The 17,747-nt window shown below is 55.2% G+C and overlaps 4 protein-coding genes across 4 annotated transcripts; 3 read left to right on the top strand and 1 right to left on the bottom strand.

Annotated features, from left to right (window-relative positions):
- The first annotated feature begins 933 nt into the window (after positions 1–933).
- B0H18DRAFT_985432 (Coatomer, alpha subunit) lies at positions 934–2,638 on the top strand. Its single transcript, XM_048044738.1, has 4 exons — positions 934–1,235; positions 1,290–1,613; positions 1,667–1,939; positions 1,993–2,638. Exons 1-4 carry the CDS (start codon positions 948–950, stop codon positions 2,236–2,238), a joined length of 1,131 nt encoding a protein of 376 aa, XP_047897714.1. The 5' UTR covers positions 934–947; the 3' UTR covers positions 2,239–2,638.
- A 1,425-nt stretch (positions 2,639–4,063) lies between these two features.
- On the top strand, positions 4,064–8,823 carry B0H18DRAFT_1199205 (Alpha/Beta hydrolase protein; the record flags this gene model as incomplete). The annotated part of the gene is made up of 18 exons (XM_048036108.1): positions 4,064–4,080; positions 4,212–4,306; positions 4,364–4,447; positions 4,623–4,823; positions 4,848–4,923; positions 5,089–5,164; positions 5,293–5,318; positions 5,374–5,635; positions 5,907–6,110; positions 6,687–6,702; positions 6,755–6,885; positions 6,935–7,139; positions 7,195–7,418; positions 7,470–7,933; positions 7,988–8,117; positions 8,170–8,286; positions 8,401–8,498; positions 8,565–8,823. The coding sequence occupies 18 exons, from the start codon at positions 4,064–4,066 to the stop codon at positions 8,821–8,823; spliced, it is 2,685 nt and encodes an 894-aa protein (XP_047897713.1).
- A 645-nt stretch (positions 8,824–9,468) lies between these two features.
- Positions 9,469–13,071, top strand: B0H18DRAFT_985426 (uncharacterized protein). Its single transcript, XM_048044737.1, has 7 exons — positions 9,469–11,833; positions 11,889–11,926; positions 12,000–12,171; positions 12,227–12,435; positions 12,501–12,896; positions 12,955–12,978; positions 13,053–13,071. Exons 1-5 carry the CDS (start codon positions 9,583–9,585, stop codon positions 12,597–12,599), a joined length of 2,769 nt encoding a protein of 922 aa, XP_047897712.1. The 5' UTR covers positions 9,469–9,582; the 3' UTR covers positions 12,600–12,896; positions 12,955–12,978; positions 13,053–13,071.
- A 198-nt stretch (positions 13,072–13,269) lies between these two features.
- Positions 13,270–15,584, bottom strand: B0H18DRAFT_952184 (carboxylesterase from carbohydrate esterase; the record flags this gene model as incomplete). The annotated part of the gene is made up of 6 exons (XM_048042082.1): positions 13,270–13,606; positions 13,667–13,992; positions 14,048–14,180; positions 14,230–14,994; positions 15,054–15,414; positions 15,467–15,584. 6 exons carry the CDS (start codon positions 15,582–15,584, stop codon positions 13,270–13,272), a joined length of 2,040 nt encoding a protein of 679 aa, XP_047897711.1.
- Between the last annotated feature and the right edge of the window lie 2,163 nt (positions 15,585–17,747).

Raw genomic sequence — 17,747 nt, 5'->3', positions numbered from 1 at the left:
GCGTCAAGGGAAAGACCGTCCACTGCCTAGACCGATCTGCACGCCCCAGGACCATCACCATCGACCCGACTGAATACCGCTTCAAACTGGCACTGTTGCGAAACAATCATGAGGAGATGCTGCATGTTATCCGCACGTCGAACCTACTGGGTCAGAGTATCATCGCGTACCTGCAACAGAAGGGTTTCCCGGAGGTATGCCCCATCGTTACTGTAGTGCATAGCGATCTGACCACGAATCGTAGATTGCTTACATTTCGTCCAGACAAGAATACGCGATTTGATCTTGCGATTGAGTGCGGGAACATTGAAGTCGCGTCGGAAATGGCCCGCGCACTCGATCGACCTGAGTGCTGGGAGCGACTGGCGCAGCAAGCTCTGAAACAGGGCAACCATAAGGTATTTGATTTCCGTTCCGTTCTATGATGCATGGGTTCTGACATACGCCTTGTAGATCGTCGAGAAGGCCTTCCAGCAGACGAAGAATTTCGACCGCCTGTCCTTCTTATACCTCGCTACGGGAAGCGCCGACAAACTGCTCAAGATGCAGAAGATCGCTGATTCGAGGGGTGATCCTATGTCTCGATTCCACAACGCGCTGTATTCGGGCGACATTTGGGACGCATCGCTGTGCTGCGAGACGTCGGCCTTCGTGCGTCCTCCTGTCAGTCTTTGAACCACACGGCTAATGTCTCGACAGATCCTCTTGCTTATCTCACGGCGAAGACAAACGGGTTCGACGACATCGCTCTGCAGATCCTCGAGGCTGCTGGCCTCACTGAAGCGGACGTTGATGACATCCCGGCGTTCGGTCCCTCTACATTGCGACCCCCGCCAGTGGTCACTCCAATTGAACACCTGACCTGGCCCTCGGTCTTGACCGGTGACAGCTTCTGGGACCGTGCACTCGCTAATGGTCATCTGGAAGACGGTGCGCCGGCACCATACATGAACGGTCACGACACGACAGGTGCTACCGCGTCTTCGGCTCTTGATGAATGGGCCAAGGAAGAGGAGGAAGAGGAGGAGGCCGAAGTGGAGGAAGATGCGTGGGACCTCGCCCCCGATGCTGACGAGCTTGAGCCAGAAGAAGAGGAGGAGGAGGAACTTCCAGAGGAGGAGGTTGAGCATGGAGCAGGCGCCGCACCTGGTATCAGCGAGACGGAACTTTGGACGCGCAACTCGCCGTTCGCTGGTGATCACATTGCGGCTGGTTCGTTTGACACGGCTATGCAGGTGGGTGCCACTAGTGGATCCGTGTGTTCACAGCGCTGACGATATTTCTGACAGTTACTGAGTAGACAGTTCGGTGTGGTCAACTTCGTGCACCTCAAGCCGCTCTTCCTCTCCACCTATCGCTCAGCGCACGTCTATCTTTCGCCTCTCGCATCATTGCCTCCCTTGCAGCTGCATTTGAGGCGCAACCCGCAAGAATCGTCTTCGAGCAGAGTGCTGCCTGTCGCTGTCAAAACGCTCGCCGCGTTACGCGCAGAAATTACCGAGGGGTGCCGACTACTTTCTGGTGCAAAACTGCCGGAAGCGCAGGACGCTTTCCGCTCTGTACTACGCGAGCTTCTGCTCGTACCGATCGCCTCCGACGAAGACGCTAAACTCGTGCGTACTATGATTGCAGCTGCATATACACGAATGCTGATGATTTTCTTTAGTGGCGGGACATGGTCACCATGTCCAAGGAGTACCTCCTGGGTGTGAGCTTGGAAGTGGAGCGCAGACGAGTCACCAAGGACGAGCCAGACAACGTTCGGCGAAGCCTGGAGCTCGCGGCGTACTTCACGCACTGTAAGCTCGCGCCACCACATCTGCAGATCGCGCTGCGCAGTGCCATTGGCGTCTTCGCGAAAGCGAACAACCACGTCACCGCAGCAAGGTTCGCCCGACGACTGTTGGAGCTCAACCCTGATCCCAAAATTGTAGCGCAGGTATGCTGAACTTTCTTCTTCTTTTGGTCTGTGTTGACGTGGTCGTCTGCAAGGCTCGCCAACGGATTGCGGCTGGTGACCGTAACCCGCGTGACGCCGTGGAGATATCCTACGACGAATTCACTGAATTCGAGATCTGCGCCGCAAGCTACACGCCCATCTACAAGGGCTCGTCGTCTGTGCGGTGTCCGTATACCAACGCCGCATACCTTCCTGCGTTCAGCGGCAAACTCGACCCTCTCACCGGGCTCACGGAAATTGGCGCCGCGTCTTCCGGACTACCTCCTCCTCGGTCATAGTGGCACCCACCTGCATTCGTACGCGTATCTTGACTTCGCACCACACTTGGACCAGTACAGCTGAATAAAGAGTATATCTTAGTAAGGGCGGGTGCGCTCGACCGTGTCTCAATGTACAGGAAGGTCCGTCCTCTAATATTATGTTCTGTGGTCCATCAACTGTCCAGCATTCAAGACCACTTTCGATGAGTGATGCTTCCGCACATACTTGACTAGCATTACTGGGATCATAACAGCCACGCTGTACTGTTCCACACTATTCCAGGTCCTATCGAGGAATCCGTCATAAGGAACACAGGCTTCGCGGGTGGCCGACGCGTCCTAGATATATCTAATTCGCAAGCCAGACAGGTAAATCGCACGGGGCTGTGATGACAGTCTCAGGGCAGTGAGTATCCGGATTGTGGTTCCAACGCTCAGGTAGTAGGGCTGTCTACTGTGCAGTACTGTGGTACGTACTACAGTTGTACTCGGTACGCTGGAACCAGGTGTTATCCTGTGGGAAATAGCCTGGGAAACCTATGCTGCTATCCAGCTACAGTCCTGCGGCAATCCACTTACTTATGAGTATGGAGGACACCGTTGAGCTGCTGATGTCATTCTGACCAATCGCTGCACACGGCGGTAATACGATGATTCGAGGCCGTGACTGCCTCGTGTGTAACGGCTGTCCTATTCAATGAATGGCGATGAAAAGGGGAGTACACATAGTCTGCTCTGTCCCGGTACCCGTGTCTCAAGCCCTACGACGTAGCTCACAGTGCACTACTCGAAACTATCACAGCTTACGACATGGGTTTCTTCGTTCTCTTCAAGTCACCAACGCCACACGCAGGGACGACTAGCCTGTCAAGGAGTCCCAGTAACACCTCTCTTGCCAATAGTCATGCGGTACCTGAAGAGAACAGCATTCTACGGGCTCGTTCTACCTCTCCTTCCTCCTGCCGCCGCGTACATCATGATCGCTTGTCGGGGGAGGATCCTGACTCGATCACCTTGCCGACATGGGCGAATCCGGGTGCAACAGAGCACCAGCAGTTCGACGCGCGTGATAATGCCGCTGTACCAATCAGTGGGATGGCGGTGCCCACAAATGATGCCTCTGGCAATACGCAACACCAACGCTCAGGTCCTAGTAGACCGCAGCCGACCACCCCCGAGTTGGTATCGAAGGCGAGATACGAATGCAGACACCGTTTGTGAGTGACAGCTTCAGGCCACGTTCCTTCAACAGCTCTGCTAACGTTAGAATATTCTTCAGCGATCCTTCCTGTTGGACAATATCAATTGACAAAGTACCCCCGATGACCTCATCATTCAGACAGTGAGCACGTACCCGTCATACCTCGAGTCTCTTCTGAGTTCCATTCTGCATAGGCCTGACTCAGAATCACTGTGGAAGCGTCAAGAGCATCCTGAGGGTCACGTATACTTCACGAAGATAATAAATGTACGTATGTGTCAAGCCTTCGAGCGAGAGATCATTACTGATAATGACTTGTTATCAACCCAGAATATACGCTACCACACTGACCATTGGATGGACGATTCGGCTGCTTCACGAGATCTCGATGCATTTGCTGACATGTTGCGGTCTGAGCTATCAATATCACAAGGTCTACCGACAGATACCGAGGTAGTCCTATACCTGTGCCAAAATGAACGAGACGAGACGGAATGCTTGTATTACCTCGTCAGCGAGACAACACGCTCCGTCTTTTGGTTGGACGAAGTGGACTCAGCTCTGATTAGCGGCGACGCTCGGCCTATAAGCGACCTATTCTATCTCAGTGAGCAATTGACCACGTACCTTCCTTTACTTCCCATGTCCGATTCACACAGGTGTGGATAGGGAATGCAGTCCAATCACTCTATTGGTCAGTATCTCCGGGGTAGGTGTCTCGTCCCACCAGCATACTAGAAGCTCACTCAGATCTGACCAGGAATGTCCGTCGTCTCCGTTGATTGAATAGAAACAGGCAACACGTGTACCTTTTTCCTCATGGGCGCTCTGTGTCGAAGGAGTTGCTCGACGAAGTCAATGAGACTCTGAACACCCTTGCCTTCGGTGAGATCGCTCCAAAACGTCTATGACTGAGTCATACTCTGATTGATGTGTGCACAGATGTTACGACGTCTACCACATCAACATCTTCTTGGGATTATGACGACCTGCAGAAGATATCAACGGCCACGCGGAACATTGAAGGTAAACAACGTCGCATATTCCTCTGTCATAAGTCTGAGGAACGGCGACACGGTTTCCCAGTTGACTCTGGGGCTCCTTCGATGTGGGTGTTAGGTGAGAAGACTTGTTGTTCTGCAGTTGGCGGTGAACGCTGATATCATTTCTATCCCTCAGCGCGCACTATGTTTGTTCTCAGTGAGTTTGATGCATCAAATTATGCAGTTTACCAAGAGATCTCACATGGTCGCAGCCTGGGATCGCTTTGTAAACATGCATGGTGAACGTGAAGCCCGCCTAGAGCGGCATAGGAGTACGTACGAGCAATCTACTCGTAAACCCTCGCGACTGCTGCGATGGGTATCCCCTCTGTTCTTCAATCTACCGCTCCAGTATCTCGGTGAGCTACAAAAAATCTGGGTAGACCGAACGGTGAACTATCAGCCATGGAAAGCCTTCATCACTAATCTTCAAAAAGATTGGGAGACCTCCATCACCCCGTGAGTGCCATCGCATACTTGAGATGTGGTTTTGTTCATCTGGAGCCCGTAGGCAACTGTATTGTTGACCGCCAACGTCGGGTTACTGGCTATCCAAAGTATCGACACGAACCATTCGGACCGGAGTATGGCGCAAATTGCGAGCTATATATCCACATTCCTCAGCCTCGGCAACATCATCTTGTGTACTATTCTCTCTCGGGAACACCGCTTGGATGCGCACATGACTGCAGAATCGGCGGTACGTGTGCCAGCTTCTGAACGTGTGTGCTAGTTGAACGACATTGTAAACTCTACCGCCTAGTCAAATTATCTTGACGGCAGAGCGAATATGCGGTATGGTCTAGAGATTGTGGCCATCTCTTTCAGTTTGCCAAGCGTACTGTTTCTCTGGGGTATGTCTCGACGATACCTGTTCATCAATATCGCCTGAGCTCACATTGTACATAGGATGGGGGCCTTCTACATCGCGATCACATGGGTCTGCTTAGCAGGGACAGGCTTATGGACTCGCCTGCTCAGCGGGTTCATCTTCGCCATCGTCTCACTCTGCATCTTGCTCACTGTCGTTTTCGACTTGTGGTCGGCGCAGAGCCTCCAGGACAAGGTCCCGCAGCTGTTCGACTGTTTCAGCAATCCTCGTCAAACCATGCGAAGCGCTTCCAGATCTGTCTTTGGCGCGTTTTCCGCCTTTGGAAAGACACGCCGTACCGTGCGCTGCTGTGCGCCAAGGCGGAGGAAACGAGCGACCACGGACGACGAACTTGAAAGTCAGATCCCAAGGAACTAGGTATCTACCGATGCAGCAGAGAAGCGGAGCCATCTCAGCACGATATTCATGTCTTCCTTTCGCCAGTATTTTATACACAGCCCGGTTGGCTGTCGGCATGCTAAATTAATATTAATTATGTTGCAGACTCGACAATGCACACTGACTATGCCCTCCTGGCTGGTGATAGTCCATGCTCGTCCGTGCTATATAGACCTCAAAATCTCATGTACGCCCAAGCTATTCGCCGAAGCGTCATGGCCTCGTGCAGATCTACGGGAATGTACCAATGTTCTATAACGAGCATCCTTCCAGCTATAGCGATTCTCCAGAACAGATGCACCACTACTCGTTGATACGGGCCCTGGAATTGAAATCGAACTTCGCAGTTCTCAATTCAAGCACTCAGATAGTATGGGTACGTACTCATGATCTCAGACTTCACACTGTACTTGCTAATATCGAAGCTCGATCCATTGTTAGCCAGCTCCCGCAAGCATTTCCTCTCCCGGTTCTATGTTCGACCGCCCGATGACTCCTCGTGAGAAGGCAGCACTGAAGTATTGATACACAGTATCCTTTGTACCGGACTGCAATTTGGCCGTCTCTATGGTAAGGGGTTTTACTCGGAGAGATGTTCCATTCACGAGTGTGCTCTCAACGTGGAGGGAACACTCTTCCCGGTTGCACTCGCGTAGCCTGGGTAACTCCGTGCTGTCTTGGAACCCATGGTAAGACGCCGTGCCACTCATTTCATTATCCGCCGACCACTTTGCCCGAGAAGCGGAGAAAATATGAAGGGAGGCAGTCATTATATAGCTCACTTTCACCTCCAGCCTCTGCTGCTCCACAGGCGGAACGTCGACATCGTTGGAACCAAAGTTGCAATGTGGCATTCCTTGCCCTGACCCTGGCCTCGATCGCCCCTCTGGCGAGCTCTTTCATCATCCCATCACCGAGTTCGGTTGGCAGCGACATCACATTGTTGTACTAGTACAATGACCTCGATTGTAAGTCACTCGCGTCGTTTTGTTCCTTTGAAACTGATGCCCTTCCATGCAGCGTACACGTCGTCTACGCATCAAAGCACTTTGCTCCTGTCCCCCAAGACGGAAGCAGATGCAGCGACTGCATGCGAGGCGCTAGCGGAAGCACTTCTCCCGGTCAACGAGACGTTCTTCACCACGGAACTCGTGTATTCCCTTGGATACCTAACGTATGAGAGCCTATCCAGATTCTCAGCTGTACTGGGTCGCTTCATCAGGAACCGCGTGCCAGGCGGTCAATGTCCAGGGATACGTCTCCTCCGTCTCCTGCGATACGGTCTTGCCTGCGTTCTGCAGCCAGAGCTCAGCGATCGGCGCTGCCGCAGAGCCGACGAACAAGATCACTGTCTACGCCAGCAACCTGACTATCACTGGGTACATCCGTGTCCGGAGTTCTGGCCGTGAGCCTGATAGCTAGAATTCTGACGTGTGTTGATACCAGCTACCATGATCAAGCCTCGTTCCGATTCGAGGGCATTCCGTACGCCAATGCCCCGGGGCGCTTCACTTACTCCACGATGTACTCAGGGAATACAGTACTAAACGCGACAGCCTACGGGCCAGAGTGTATCCAGTCGGGTGTCCCACCGCCATACGGCAGCGAGGACTACCTCTTCCTCAACATATATACCCCGTACATCCGGCAGAATGGGACCGCCTCGACGGAGGGCCTGAAGCCGGTCATGTTCTGGATTCACGGCGGAGCCTTCACGAGCGGAGCGGGGTCTTAGTCCGATGGAGGGAACATGGCCTCTCGTGGCGACGTCGTCATCGTGACGATTAACTACCGACTCTCTACGCTCGGCTTTCTCGCGCTCGAAGACGGGCAAACGAACGGCAACTTTGGCATCGCTGACCAGATCCTGGCGCTCGACTGGGTCAGGCAGTACATCACTGCGTTCGGCGGCGACCCGACTCGTATCACGATGTTCGGGCAGTCGGCGGGGGCGGGGTCCGTCCGCGCTATGCTGGGCTCCTCGCAGACAATTGGCAAGTTCGCGGCGGCTATCCCGATGAGCAACTTGGCGGGCTCGGACTACGCGACGACGTACTCGCTTTACTACACTATTTCGGAGGAGGTGTCCGTCGCGGTGGACCCCATTATTGAGGAGACCAGTTGCAGCGCCTCTGATGCGCTGACGTGCCTGAGGGACTATGACGCTTATAGCCTCGTCACTCTGCACAATGTAGCTAGGTTCGTTTGGCCAGTCGCTTCATCCGAACGAGCGTACTCATCGAAGGTTTTTAGGTATAATGTCGTAGACGGCACGATCATCACTACGGATGGACTTATCCTCAACGGTACTGGGTATGTCGCCAAAGTGCACGTCATGATGGGTAACATGCGAGATGATGGTGCAGCGTTCATCGGATACCCGGTATGCTGTCCCAATGCATAGCATGCCCATCTGTTGCTCATACAACCCTTAGACGACCACGAATGTGACCGCCGCTCTGGCAGCACAATATCTCCCGACAGGTGTGGCCAACAACCCTCTCATCGAGTCATATACCACAGGGCCGAACGTCACACTCGATGTCTTCAATGTGACGGAGGGCCGCGACGGACGTTGAACTCCGATGCCTTGACCAAGCCACGGCGTGGTCCGGCGTCACGCACAACCTATTTGAAAGCGTGTGGTACTATCAGTTCAACCGCAGCTACCAGCCGCCTGGGGAACAGCCCCAACTTACCCTGTCTGCGAAGCCCTGACTACTGCTGAATATCCGTATGGCGATCCGTCCCAGGAATACTTCAAGTACGAAAGCTTCGCTGTTCATGCACGCGAGTAACCTGATTGACTGATTTTGCTTTACTGATATAGGTGTCATTCTGGCGAGGCGATGTACGTATGGGGTGGTCTCGGCGATCTCCCCTACCGCGACGACCAGGACCTACTCTTCATGCAGCGCATGGTGGACGTCTGGACGGCGTTCGCGCGCACGTACGATCCGAACCCTGATGCGGAGTATCTGACTGTCCGAGGTTACAACGAGACACTTGCGGCGGTCAACGCAGAGGCCCCTTGGGAGGAGGTCACGCCGTCCAACTTCTACACATCTGCGCTCAGAACGCTCCAATGAACGGATCTCAACGCCGGATTTGCCGAGCAATCGCAGTGCGAATATCTTGGTTATTCATTGAACTGCTATGGGTAATGTCGTGTACTTACGATGCATCCGAGTCCCTCATGTAGGACGGTGTACTGAAAAACACTTATGATGAGATGCATAGGGGACATTGCTTGCGCACAGATTGCCGTCGACATTGCATACGTTGAATTTGCTTTGGGGTTCCCGTTCAAGGATTCTTTCGGGTGAGTCGGGGCCAATAGTGGACGTAGTGACTGCGCAAGAGAGAAACATCGCAGAAATGCGTTGCACAGATGTGTTACCTGGTCCCTCCGCTGCCAGTAACTTGTCGGTTTTCCATTAAGTTGTTCGGCCAGCGTACGTAGTCACTATCGGTATTACATACTAGACACCTACCATACGGAGACAGTCAACTTGCTGTCCCTTCGAATCGAAGTTGATCTGCCAAGAAGTCAACTGTTTCCGAAGCTCTCTGACAATTTTGCTCAGTGCACGTTGAAGGGATGGCACTGGCAGATCCTCGCGCTGCCCCCGGCCGTCCACCGCCAGTGAGCCGCCTTGATACAGTATGAGAGCGGCGGGCAAGTGGCGGGTGGGAATTGTTTGATGCAGGTGAGGCGTCTAAGCAATGAGACCGGTCTCTTATACACTGACTACAGATCTTACCAGTCCACCTTCTCCTCACCGTTCTCGTCTCTGCCGGCCTCGTAGCTGTCGATTGATGTTCGAAAGGAGTAGGGTGCTACAATCATGGCGCACAACGCGTACGCTTACCCCCAGCCTGGGATGGCGACGCAGTATGACCCTAGAACTCAGCCCTATCCGTACCAGGCTTACGTCAAGCAGCAGCCGCAGCTCCCTCAGCAGCAGATCTATAGCCATGTGAATGCGAACGCTGCCTACTCGCATGCCCCTACAACATATCCCGCGCACACGCACGCTGGAATTGCTGCACATGCTGCACAGTCGTCTCTACCTGCACTACCACAGGCCATTGCCTACGGACATCCTCCACAACCTCAGTATGCTGCCCTGCCTACATACTCACCCCAGGCAAGCTACGCATCCTCATTTGAACAACGCAGTGCCCTTCCGCGACATACGACACCGTCGCCTGGACCTGCGAGACGACCGCTGCCCGACCCAGGACGCGCAGCACGGAGTAACTCCATCTCTACCCACCCGCCGCTTCAACCAACGCCATCTCCTGGTCCGCCTGCGCCTACTCACAGGACATCCCTCTCGGTCTCTTCCATTCCGACACCTGCGCGACCCACCACTCCTACGTCGCCTCGGGCACCACAACCGAAGCCGACCGTCGCGGTAAGTCCTCCTCGTCCCCTTCCTCAACCAGCGTTACCGCGGTCCCTTGGGCAACCGAACCTTGCGCGAAGTCCCAGCCCGACCAAGCGTACGTTCGCCGAGGCGCAGATGGCCTCCCCGCATCCCATTGCGCAGGCGCGAAGCGTTGCCGAGGCCGTACTCCCGCTCGGTACCCCGTCTGGTCAGAGGTTCGTACCGCACTGGAAGCGTGCCCTACCTACGCCAGGCGAACCGCAAGTCGAGCGACGGAGTACTGTGTCGGGCCCCGCACCAACTCCACCACCGTCAGTACGTCCGCTGCCACAGTCACCAGGTAGTCAGTCCCGGAGCCAGTCCGGGCACCAGTCACAGCAACCGTCTGCAGGCCAGACAAGCTCGCCTCCTCGGAAACTGCCACAGCCTAACGGACGACCCCTCGTCCGTTCGCCGAGTCCATCGCCCGGTGCACGGGAAGGTTCTGCAGAGAGCTCTGATGATGATGACATCGCTGGGAGTGCGTTGCTTTCGCGTCCACAGGACTGGGCAGGTCGCTCGAGCCCGCAATACGGCATTCGAGATCTCCCATCGCAGATCCGTTCGAGCGCAAGCAGAGACTCGAATACCACGCAACGAAGCGCGACCTCGCGGTTTGCAGAAATGTCCCTGCACGACCCTGGAGGCAATGTGGACTTGGACCCACGCCCACCGTCACGCCACGGCCATTCCCAGTCCGTGCCGACTGTCTCGGCGCAGCAATACGCGCCGCCCATAACGAGACGCTGGCCTGCAGGCTTGCCGCAGCTACCTCGCGCACCGGCTGCACTGGAGAGCCTCGACGATGCGCCGCCCCCCTCTCTCCGACGCTCCCCGTCCCCTGTGCGACCGGCACCAACCAGCCCCCTTCGCGGCGCGAGGCGACCGTCGATACGTACAGACGAACTGACACGGCCCGGCCAGCCCGTTCGCCGCACACGCCGTACGAGTCGCCCGCTTCCGCAACGCCCCCGCAGTCTGGTGTGTCGGACAGCTCCGTCTTCACCCTCTCGTCCTTCCCGCCGCCGCCTCCATTCGCCCCGCCACATCCACCCATCGTTTCGCCCTCCCCGTCGTCGCCTCGTCTCCCCCACACGCCCCCCGCTACGCTCCAGGGACTCCGTCGGCTCGGTCTTCACTCTGTCGTCCTTCCCGCAGCCGCCTCCGCCGGTCGTGGCCCGGCCCCCGCGCAAGGACTCGCTTAGCCGCACCCAGAATAACAGGACACCCGTACCGGCCGCCAATGGCACCTTCGAACCGAACACTATCAGGGCAGGAGCCCGCCAGCCAATTCCTAAGGTGTCTTTCCCTGCGACTGCGGACTCGGACTCGGGTTCGGACAGCGATGGTGTGGCTCCCGGTGTGCCAGCGATCTCCATCAGCGTGTCGGGCTCGAGTGACGACGATGTTGGTGGGCCTATCATCAACATATCGGGTGCCGATGACGACGCCCCGCCAATTCCGAGCATCTCGGTCGGGGATGCGGATGACGACTCGTCGGTGCCGCAGATTAGCATCGGTGGCGCGTCGAGGAAGGCGAAGAAAGTTAGTTCGAGGAGCCCGCTCGAGCAGGTCATCAGGAAGGGCCCTGGGCTGATATGCGGAGGGTGTGGGGGCGCGATCGTTGGAAGGACGGTGTATGCGATGGATGCGAAGTGGCACCCGGGTGCTTCCGGTGCTGCGTGTGCGACGAGCTGCTGGAGAACCTGAGCAGCTACGAGCACGAGGGAGGGCATACTGCAACTTGGACTACCACGAGGTGTGTTTCATTCCGGAGCTTCGCCCATCCTTGGAATAGTGTGTAGCGTGAGTTTCTAACGTGGCTGGTGCAGGCGTTCGCGCCCAAGTGTTACCATTGCAAGACGTCGATCATCGACGAGCGCTTCATCACGCTGGACGACCACGAGCTAGGCAAGCGCACATACCACCAGCAGCACTTCTTCTGCGCAGAGTGCGGGGACCCGTTCATGGATCCTAAAGGGAGTTCATTCCGGCCAGCCGGAGGTGCGTGTCTGATCAGATATGTATTTTCGGACTTCCGTGCTCATTCTGTGCTTAGGCGGGCAGACGTTCTCGGGAGACGGCGACTTCAGCAGCGGGGAAGGCGATGTGGGGTTCACCGTGTACCGCGGACACCCGTACTGCGAACAGTGCCACGTGCGCTTGCGCCTGCCCAAGTGCAAGAAGTGCAAGAAGCCCATCAGGGATGGGATGAGGGCGGTGGAGGCGCTGGGCGGGAAGTACTGCTGGGAGTGCTTCACATGCGCGGTGCGTCCCCTCTTGATGCGCGCGCTGATGTTGCGTTGCTGATCGTCGTGCATGTGTCTCTTCAGGGTTGTGACCAGCCATTTGAGAACCCGTCCTTCTTCCAGAGAGACGGCCTGCCGTTCTGCGAACACTGTTTCAGTATAATGATCAAGAACGAGATGTGATGTGACTTCGGACTCTTATGCCATTCATGATCGCTGCTCAGTTATTTATCGCTAATGCGAGTGCGCTTGCTCCGATTGATGTGCTTTGTCGTGCATGTATATGATCCCTTAACCCTTCACGAAGGAAATGACTCGACGTGTATCACGATAGAACGATGCCCCTTGGTTTGGCGAGTCTTGTTGTAATTGGCACGCAATATAACCGTGTTCTCAGTGATGCTACTGGTATGTACATTACCCTCGCCTTGCTGCCACGCATTAGGCCTGTACCCTGGCATACGGCGGTTATACACACAGCTATTGGTTGGTTTCGCTGTATCAGGGCCAATGCACTCCGAGTAGAGGACCCAAGTACCTATGCACGGGAGGAGGGGGCCTTGCATTTAATCAGGTTAGCGAGGAGCCAGGAGTCGGAGACTTAAAGATAAGAAGGCCCAGCAAGAAACTCACCTTCAAACGTTCTCCTGCAGGTATAGAGATATCCGTAGCTTTCTGTCAATCACGCGCACGCCTCTGTCATTATGTGGACGATGTCATGCCATACGTGGACCATAATTACTCGGACTCGACTGAACCCTTCGAGACAATCTTGCACAGCCCATTGACTGCTAAGCCGCCCGTACTATGCAACTTCCTGGATTCTTGAAAGCCTGTTCAGGAACCACACACCTCAGACGTAATAATCCAAAGAGTAATCCAAGTAATCGCATTGCGCCTGCTCCGCGAATGGACCCATGAAGCTAGTCCACTGCAACGTCCGCAACGGCGCCGTGTTCAGGTTCGCAGAGGTGACTGGTATCCAAGGCTCCTCTGCGTAGATGGCAGCAAGCGTGTTGTTGTACCACCGGACTGCCAGATACGCTGGGTCCGGGTTCGGATTATAAGTGCGCGCGAAGGAAGTCCACACATCGATCGTACGCTGCATGAAAGGAAGGTCAAGTTCGTCGCGGTAAGGGGACGTGCTCGGTAGACTGCCGAACACGTAGTACAGCTCTCCTGAATGACATCTGGATGGTGACAATACTTCAGTGTATCTTCACAACATACGTGTGACAAACAAAACCCACTTGAAATACTCTTGGGAAGGATCGCCATACGGGAATTCATCGCTGACAGGTGCGTTGCAAACAGGATAGTTCGGGCTCCATCCAGCTGATTGATAGCTCCGGTTGAACTCGTAGAACCACACGCTCTGGAAAAGGTTGTGTTGAACGGCGTAGTACGCCGTTGCTTGGTCAAGGCACCGGAACTCTACATCCGTCGCCACCCCGGCAGTGACGTTGAAGACGTCGTAGGTTGCGTTCGGTCCAGTCTGTACGGGAAACAGCGAGTTGTCGACCACAGCGGTAGGAAGCGACTGCGCAATGAGCGCTGCATTCAGGTTGGTAGTGTTCTGATGCGTAAGGTAAGATCATTCCGCTAAGTGGACGAGGGTAAGGGAGGCTTACCGGATATCCGATGAACGCTGCACCATCGTCCCGCATGTAGCCCATCATGGTATGTACATTTGCTACTGGACTCGCTGTGCCATTGACGATCAAACCCGTCCTGGTCACGTACGTTCCATCGACCACGACGAATCTGTTCGAACAAAGTAAGTAGGGCGAATAGTGCAATGCGGCCCACAAACCTCGCTACGTTGGTCAAAGTGACGAGTTCGTATGCGTCGTAGGCCTTCAGACATGCAAGGGCACCAGCCGCATCCGTTGCATTGCACCCAATTTCCTCCAAGATCGGTTCCACTACTGCGGTCACTTCCTCAGGGATGGTGTAGTACAGCGAGTACGTCGTCGCATAGTCCGAACCCGCCAAGTTGCTCATTGGGATCGCCGCGGCGAATTTGCCAATTGCCTGCGGCGAGCCTAAGAGGGCGCGTACGGAGCCCGCGCCAGCAGACTGCCCGAATATCGTGATGCGATCGGGGTCCCCGCCGAACGCCGTGATGTATTCTCTGACCCAGTCCAGCGCCGCGACCTGGTCAGCAAGCCCGAAGTTCCCGTTCGTCTTCCCATCCTCGAGAGCGAGGAAGCCGAGGGTGGATAGACGATAGTTGATCGTGACGACGACGACGTCCCCGCGCGACGCCATGTTGCCGCCCGCGAACGTCGGGTCGGATCCGGTGCCGCCCGTGAAGGCACCGCCATGAATCCAGAAGAAGACTGGCTTTAGCTTCGAAGAGGGAGCGGTGGACGGGTCCTCTGGGATGTATGGCGTCCAGACGTTGAGAAAAAGGCAATCCTCGCTGCCATTGGGGACGCCAGACTGGACGCATTCGGACCCAAATGCTGTCGCGTTCAAGGTTTTGCTCCCTGTCCATGTTGTCGGATACGTGAATCGCTCGGGAGGATCAGCATATGGGATGCCTTCGAAGCGGAATGACAGTTGATCACGATAGCTAGAATAGCAGAACGTAAGATAAAAAACGACGAGGAATCTCCGGATGCTCGCGCGTACCCAGTGATTGTCAGGTCGTTAGCCTGAACGGTGAGAGAGTTCGCTGGTTCAGGAGAAGCACCGAACTGTGCACTCTGACTGCAGAGTGCTGGCAGTTGGAGCGCGCAGGGAGCTGGCACGACGAAGCCAAGTGAGTTGACTGCTTCGCAGGAGCTACCAGTCGATTGGATCCAATACAACTGGGCTTCGCTGTAGTGGCCCTGGTAAACCTGATATTGGAGCGATGGAATTAGCTCCGTGTGGTAGAACGACTCGTTGACCGGAAGGAGCGTTTCTCCCAAACTAGCGCATGCAGAATCTGCTTCTGAATTCAAGAGTGGAGACAGGAGGAGTACACTTTGGTGCTCAGACGCGGTATGAACTGCGAACAAACCGTTAGCAATAGGTAGACAGTAATTGCCAAGATGGCTCACCATCGACATCGTTGTAGTACAGCAGCGTTATATCGCTTCCGCCGGAACTTGGGATGGTATATGAAGCTGCCACAGGGATGGCAGCCAGACATCCGAGCGTCAATGCGATAAAGTCCATCTCGTCCGGCTCGCGCGTCCACGGAGGCAAGTCTTGCCAAAAGTACGAGCAGTAGCTAGAACTTAGTCCCTCTGTAGACCGCCGAGTTATATATGCCGACGAACGAGTTCCCCGTGCTGTCGCTCGTCTCTTCCCGCTGACCAGGAATACAGGGATTGTGTGAGTTCGTGATCAGTCATCGACAAGTCTACTCCCATGTGTTCTCATGTGCTGCAGCAGGGGAGGATCATGATGCCTGGCATGGCCGGGTTTACTTGAGAAAGTAACAGCAGCATCCGCACTCTCGTGACTACCATTTCTCCGAGTAAACGCCCCCACTCCTCGAGCAAAAGGATGCGACAGTTAACTCACCTGACCCGAAGACTGTCCTCAAACGTATCTGAGGCTTGTGATCGCGGCCCATGCGCCTCCTATCACCGTGTGTACAGTGCATGAGTAGAGCTGTAATCGGAAGCTAGACGGATGAATTAGGGATACTGAACATTCCGCATGGAAAACCAAGGACGTGAACCTGGCTTCTGATACTGGGAGTGCACACGAAACGCTACTTCAAGTCGAGTACAAGCGTACCAGATCATATGTACATGCGATAGCACGCTCGGACTGGCAAGATAGGCAGTCAAGACATCGGCACGAACGGCTCACCGAGGCCTTCTTCAGAGGGATCTTCGCTGATACGCACTATTATGGTACATCAACCGAGGAGAGGCATCCGAACGCCAGCCTTTGGGTTTGCTGTCAGTGTAGCGACATGTACCACGGTAGGCTCCGCACCAACGGGCACCTACACGTTGTGGAAGGGAAACCCATCCCACGTCTTTCTTTTTCTTTTTCGTTACAATTCCCTACGTTACTCTCGACTCTACCGGCGCGCCTGCGACGAACCGGAAGGCCGCGACGCGGACCCGCTAGTAGGACGAGACGAGCGCCGCAACGCCGAGTGCCGCACCTGCTGGGGGACCAGGTCGCGATTAGTAAATAGCACCGCGTGCGAGCTGCCAATCACGTACCGAGACAAGGGTTCGTCAGTCAACGCTGGAAGGGGACTCAAGGGACGTCTGTCGCCCAGGAGGGTGCCCATATGCCTGCTGTACAATACTTTCCTTATTAGGTATCATTCCTTCCCGATACGTCAAACACTCACGCTTCGCGCTTCTTTCGAACCATCTCTCGCTCGCTGACGTCTCTCTCCCTCTCTTCTACTTTTTTATCCCTCTCGCGCTTCCAAGTTCTAGAACTCCTCTCGTGTGTATTAAGTACTGGGCTGAGCTGCCCGTCTATCCATCGAATTCCCTCTCCCCAGTTCTCTCTCGTCTCGTGATCCGACTCCGGCATTTAGACGCGACACAGCGGTCGCGGGTGTAAAACTAGTCGAGTAGCAAGTGAGGAGAGCGCGTCGAGTCGCGTTTCGATAACGTGTAAGAGTTTCATTAGTCTCGGCGGCCTAACTACGTTATACAGACCACCTCCGTCGTCCTTCACCGAGCCCTACGTCCATCTCGACCACCCGACCTCCCTGCATCAGGACGAGTACGTGTTGTGTGGGTTTGTCGTCGCCACGCACGTCTTCTCTCCGACAAGTGGTGACCACCGCAGGGGGTTCTTTGCACACTTGTAAGTGTGTTTGGTCTCGGACGTGCTTACTACTAGGTTCTAGGACGGCTTCGACGAACGTGTTGACGAGCACGCCGTGCGTAAACGCGAAACGACCCCAATCGAGGCAGACCAGATCTTTGTTGATCGAACGCGCTATCAAGATCTGGCCGCCGGAATGTCAATCCCCGACTCCTCCGACACGAAGTGGACGCAGGACGTGTCTTCGTCCCTCATCTTCATGCAGCGACCGCCTATGGTGCTGCCAAGAACAAAGTACGCACCCGAGTTCAACGGAAAATGCTTACAAGATTTTCTAGATGCCTTTGAAGACGTGGCGAACGCGTCGCGGCTGACCGACAAGGAGAAGTGCCGACGAGTAGTACAGTTCTGCACAGACAAGGTGAGGAAGGTACTCATATGCATGAGCGAGTTCGAGGGCAGCGACTGGGAAGCGGCGAAGAAACGGATGACCAGAACCTACGGTACAGGTCAGCGAAGCGAACTCGGGGCGGCAGCAGAACTCCGGGCGTTAGTCGAGAAGTACCGGAAGAAGAAGAAGATCACTAA

The sequence above is a fragment of the Fomitopsis serialis genome (genome assembly GCF_022376445.1).
Source record: "Fomitopsis serialis strain Sig1Antser10 chromosome Unknown B0H18scaffold_9, whole genome shotgun sequence".
NCBI classification, from domain to species: Eukaryota; Fungi; Basidiomycota; class Agaricomycetes; order Polyporales; family Fomitopsidaceae; genus Fomitopsis; species Fomitopsis serialis.
This window is presented reverse-complemented; position numbering and strand designations above follow the sequence as displayed.

Coding starts and splice junctions, on each gene's coding strand:
- B0H18DRAFT_985432 (XM_048044738.1), top strand. CDS start 948: ATGAACGGTCACGACACGACAGGTGCTACCGCGTCTTCGGCTCTTGAT. Junction 1,236..1,289: donor CGTTTGACACGGCTATGCAG/GTGGGTGCCACT, acceptor TATTTCTGACAG/TTACTGAGTAGACAGTTCGG. Junction 1,614..1,666: donor CCGACGAAGACGCTAAACTC/GTGCGTACTATG, acceptor GATTTTCTTTAG/TGGCGGGACATGGTCACCAT.
- B0H18DRAFT_985426 (XM_048044737.1), top strand. CDS start 9,583: ATGGCGCACAACGCGTACGCTTACCCCCAGCCTGGGATGGCGACGCAG. Junction 11,834..11,888: donor GGATGCGAAGTGGCACCCGG/GTGCTTCCGGTG, acceptor AGCAGCTACGAG/CACGAGGGAGGGCATACTGC. Junction 11,927..11,999: donor GCAACTTGGACTACCACGAG/GTGTGTTTCATT, acceptor TGGCTGGTGCAG/GCGTTCGCGCCCAAGTGTTA.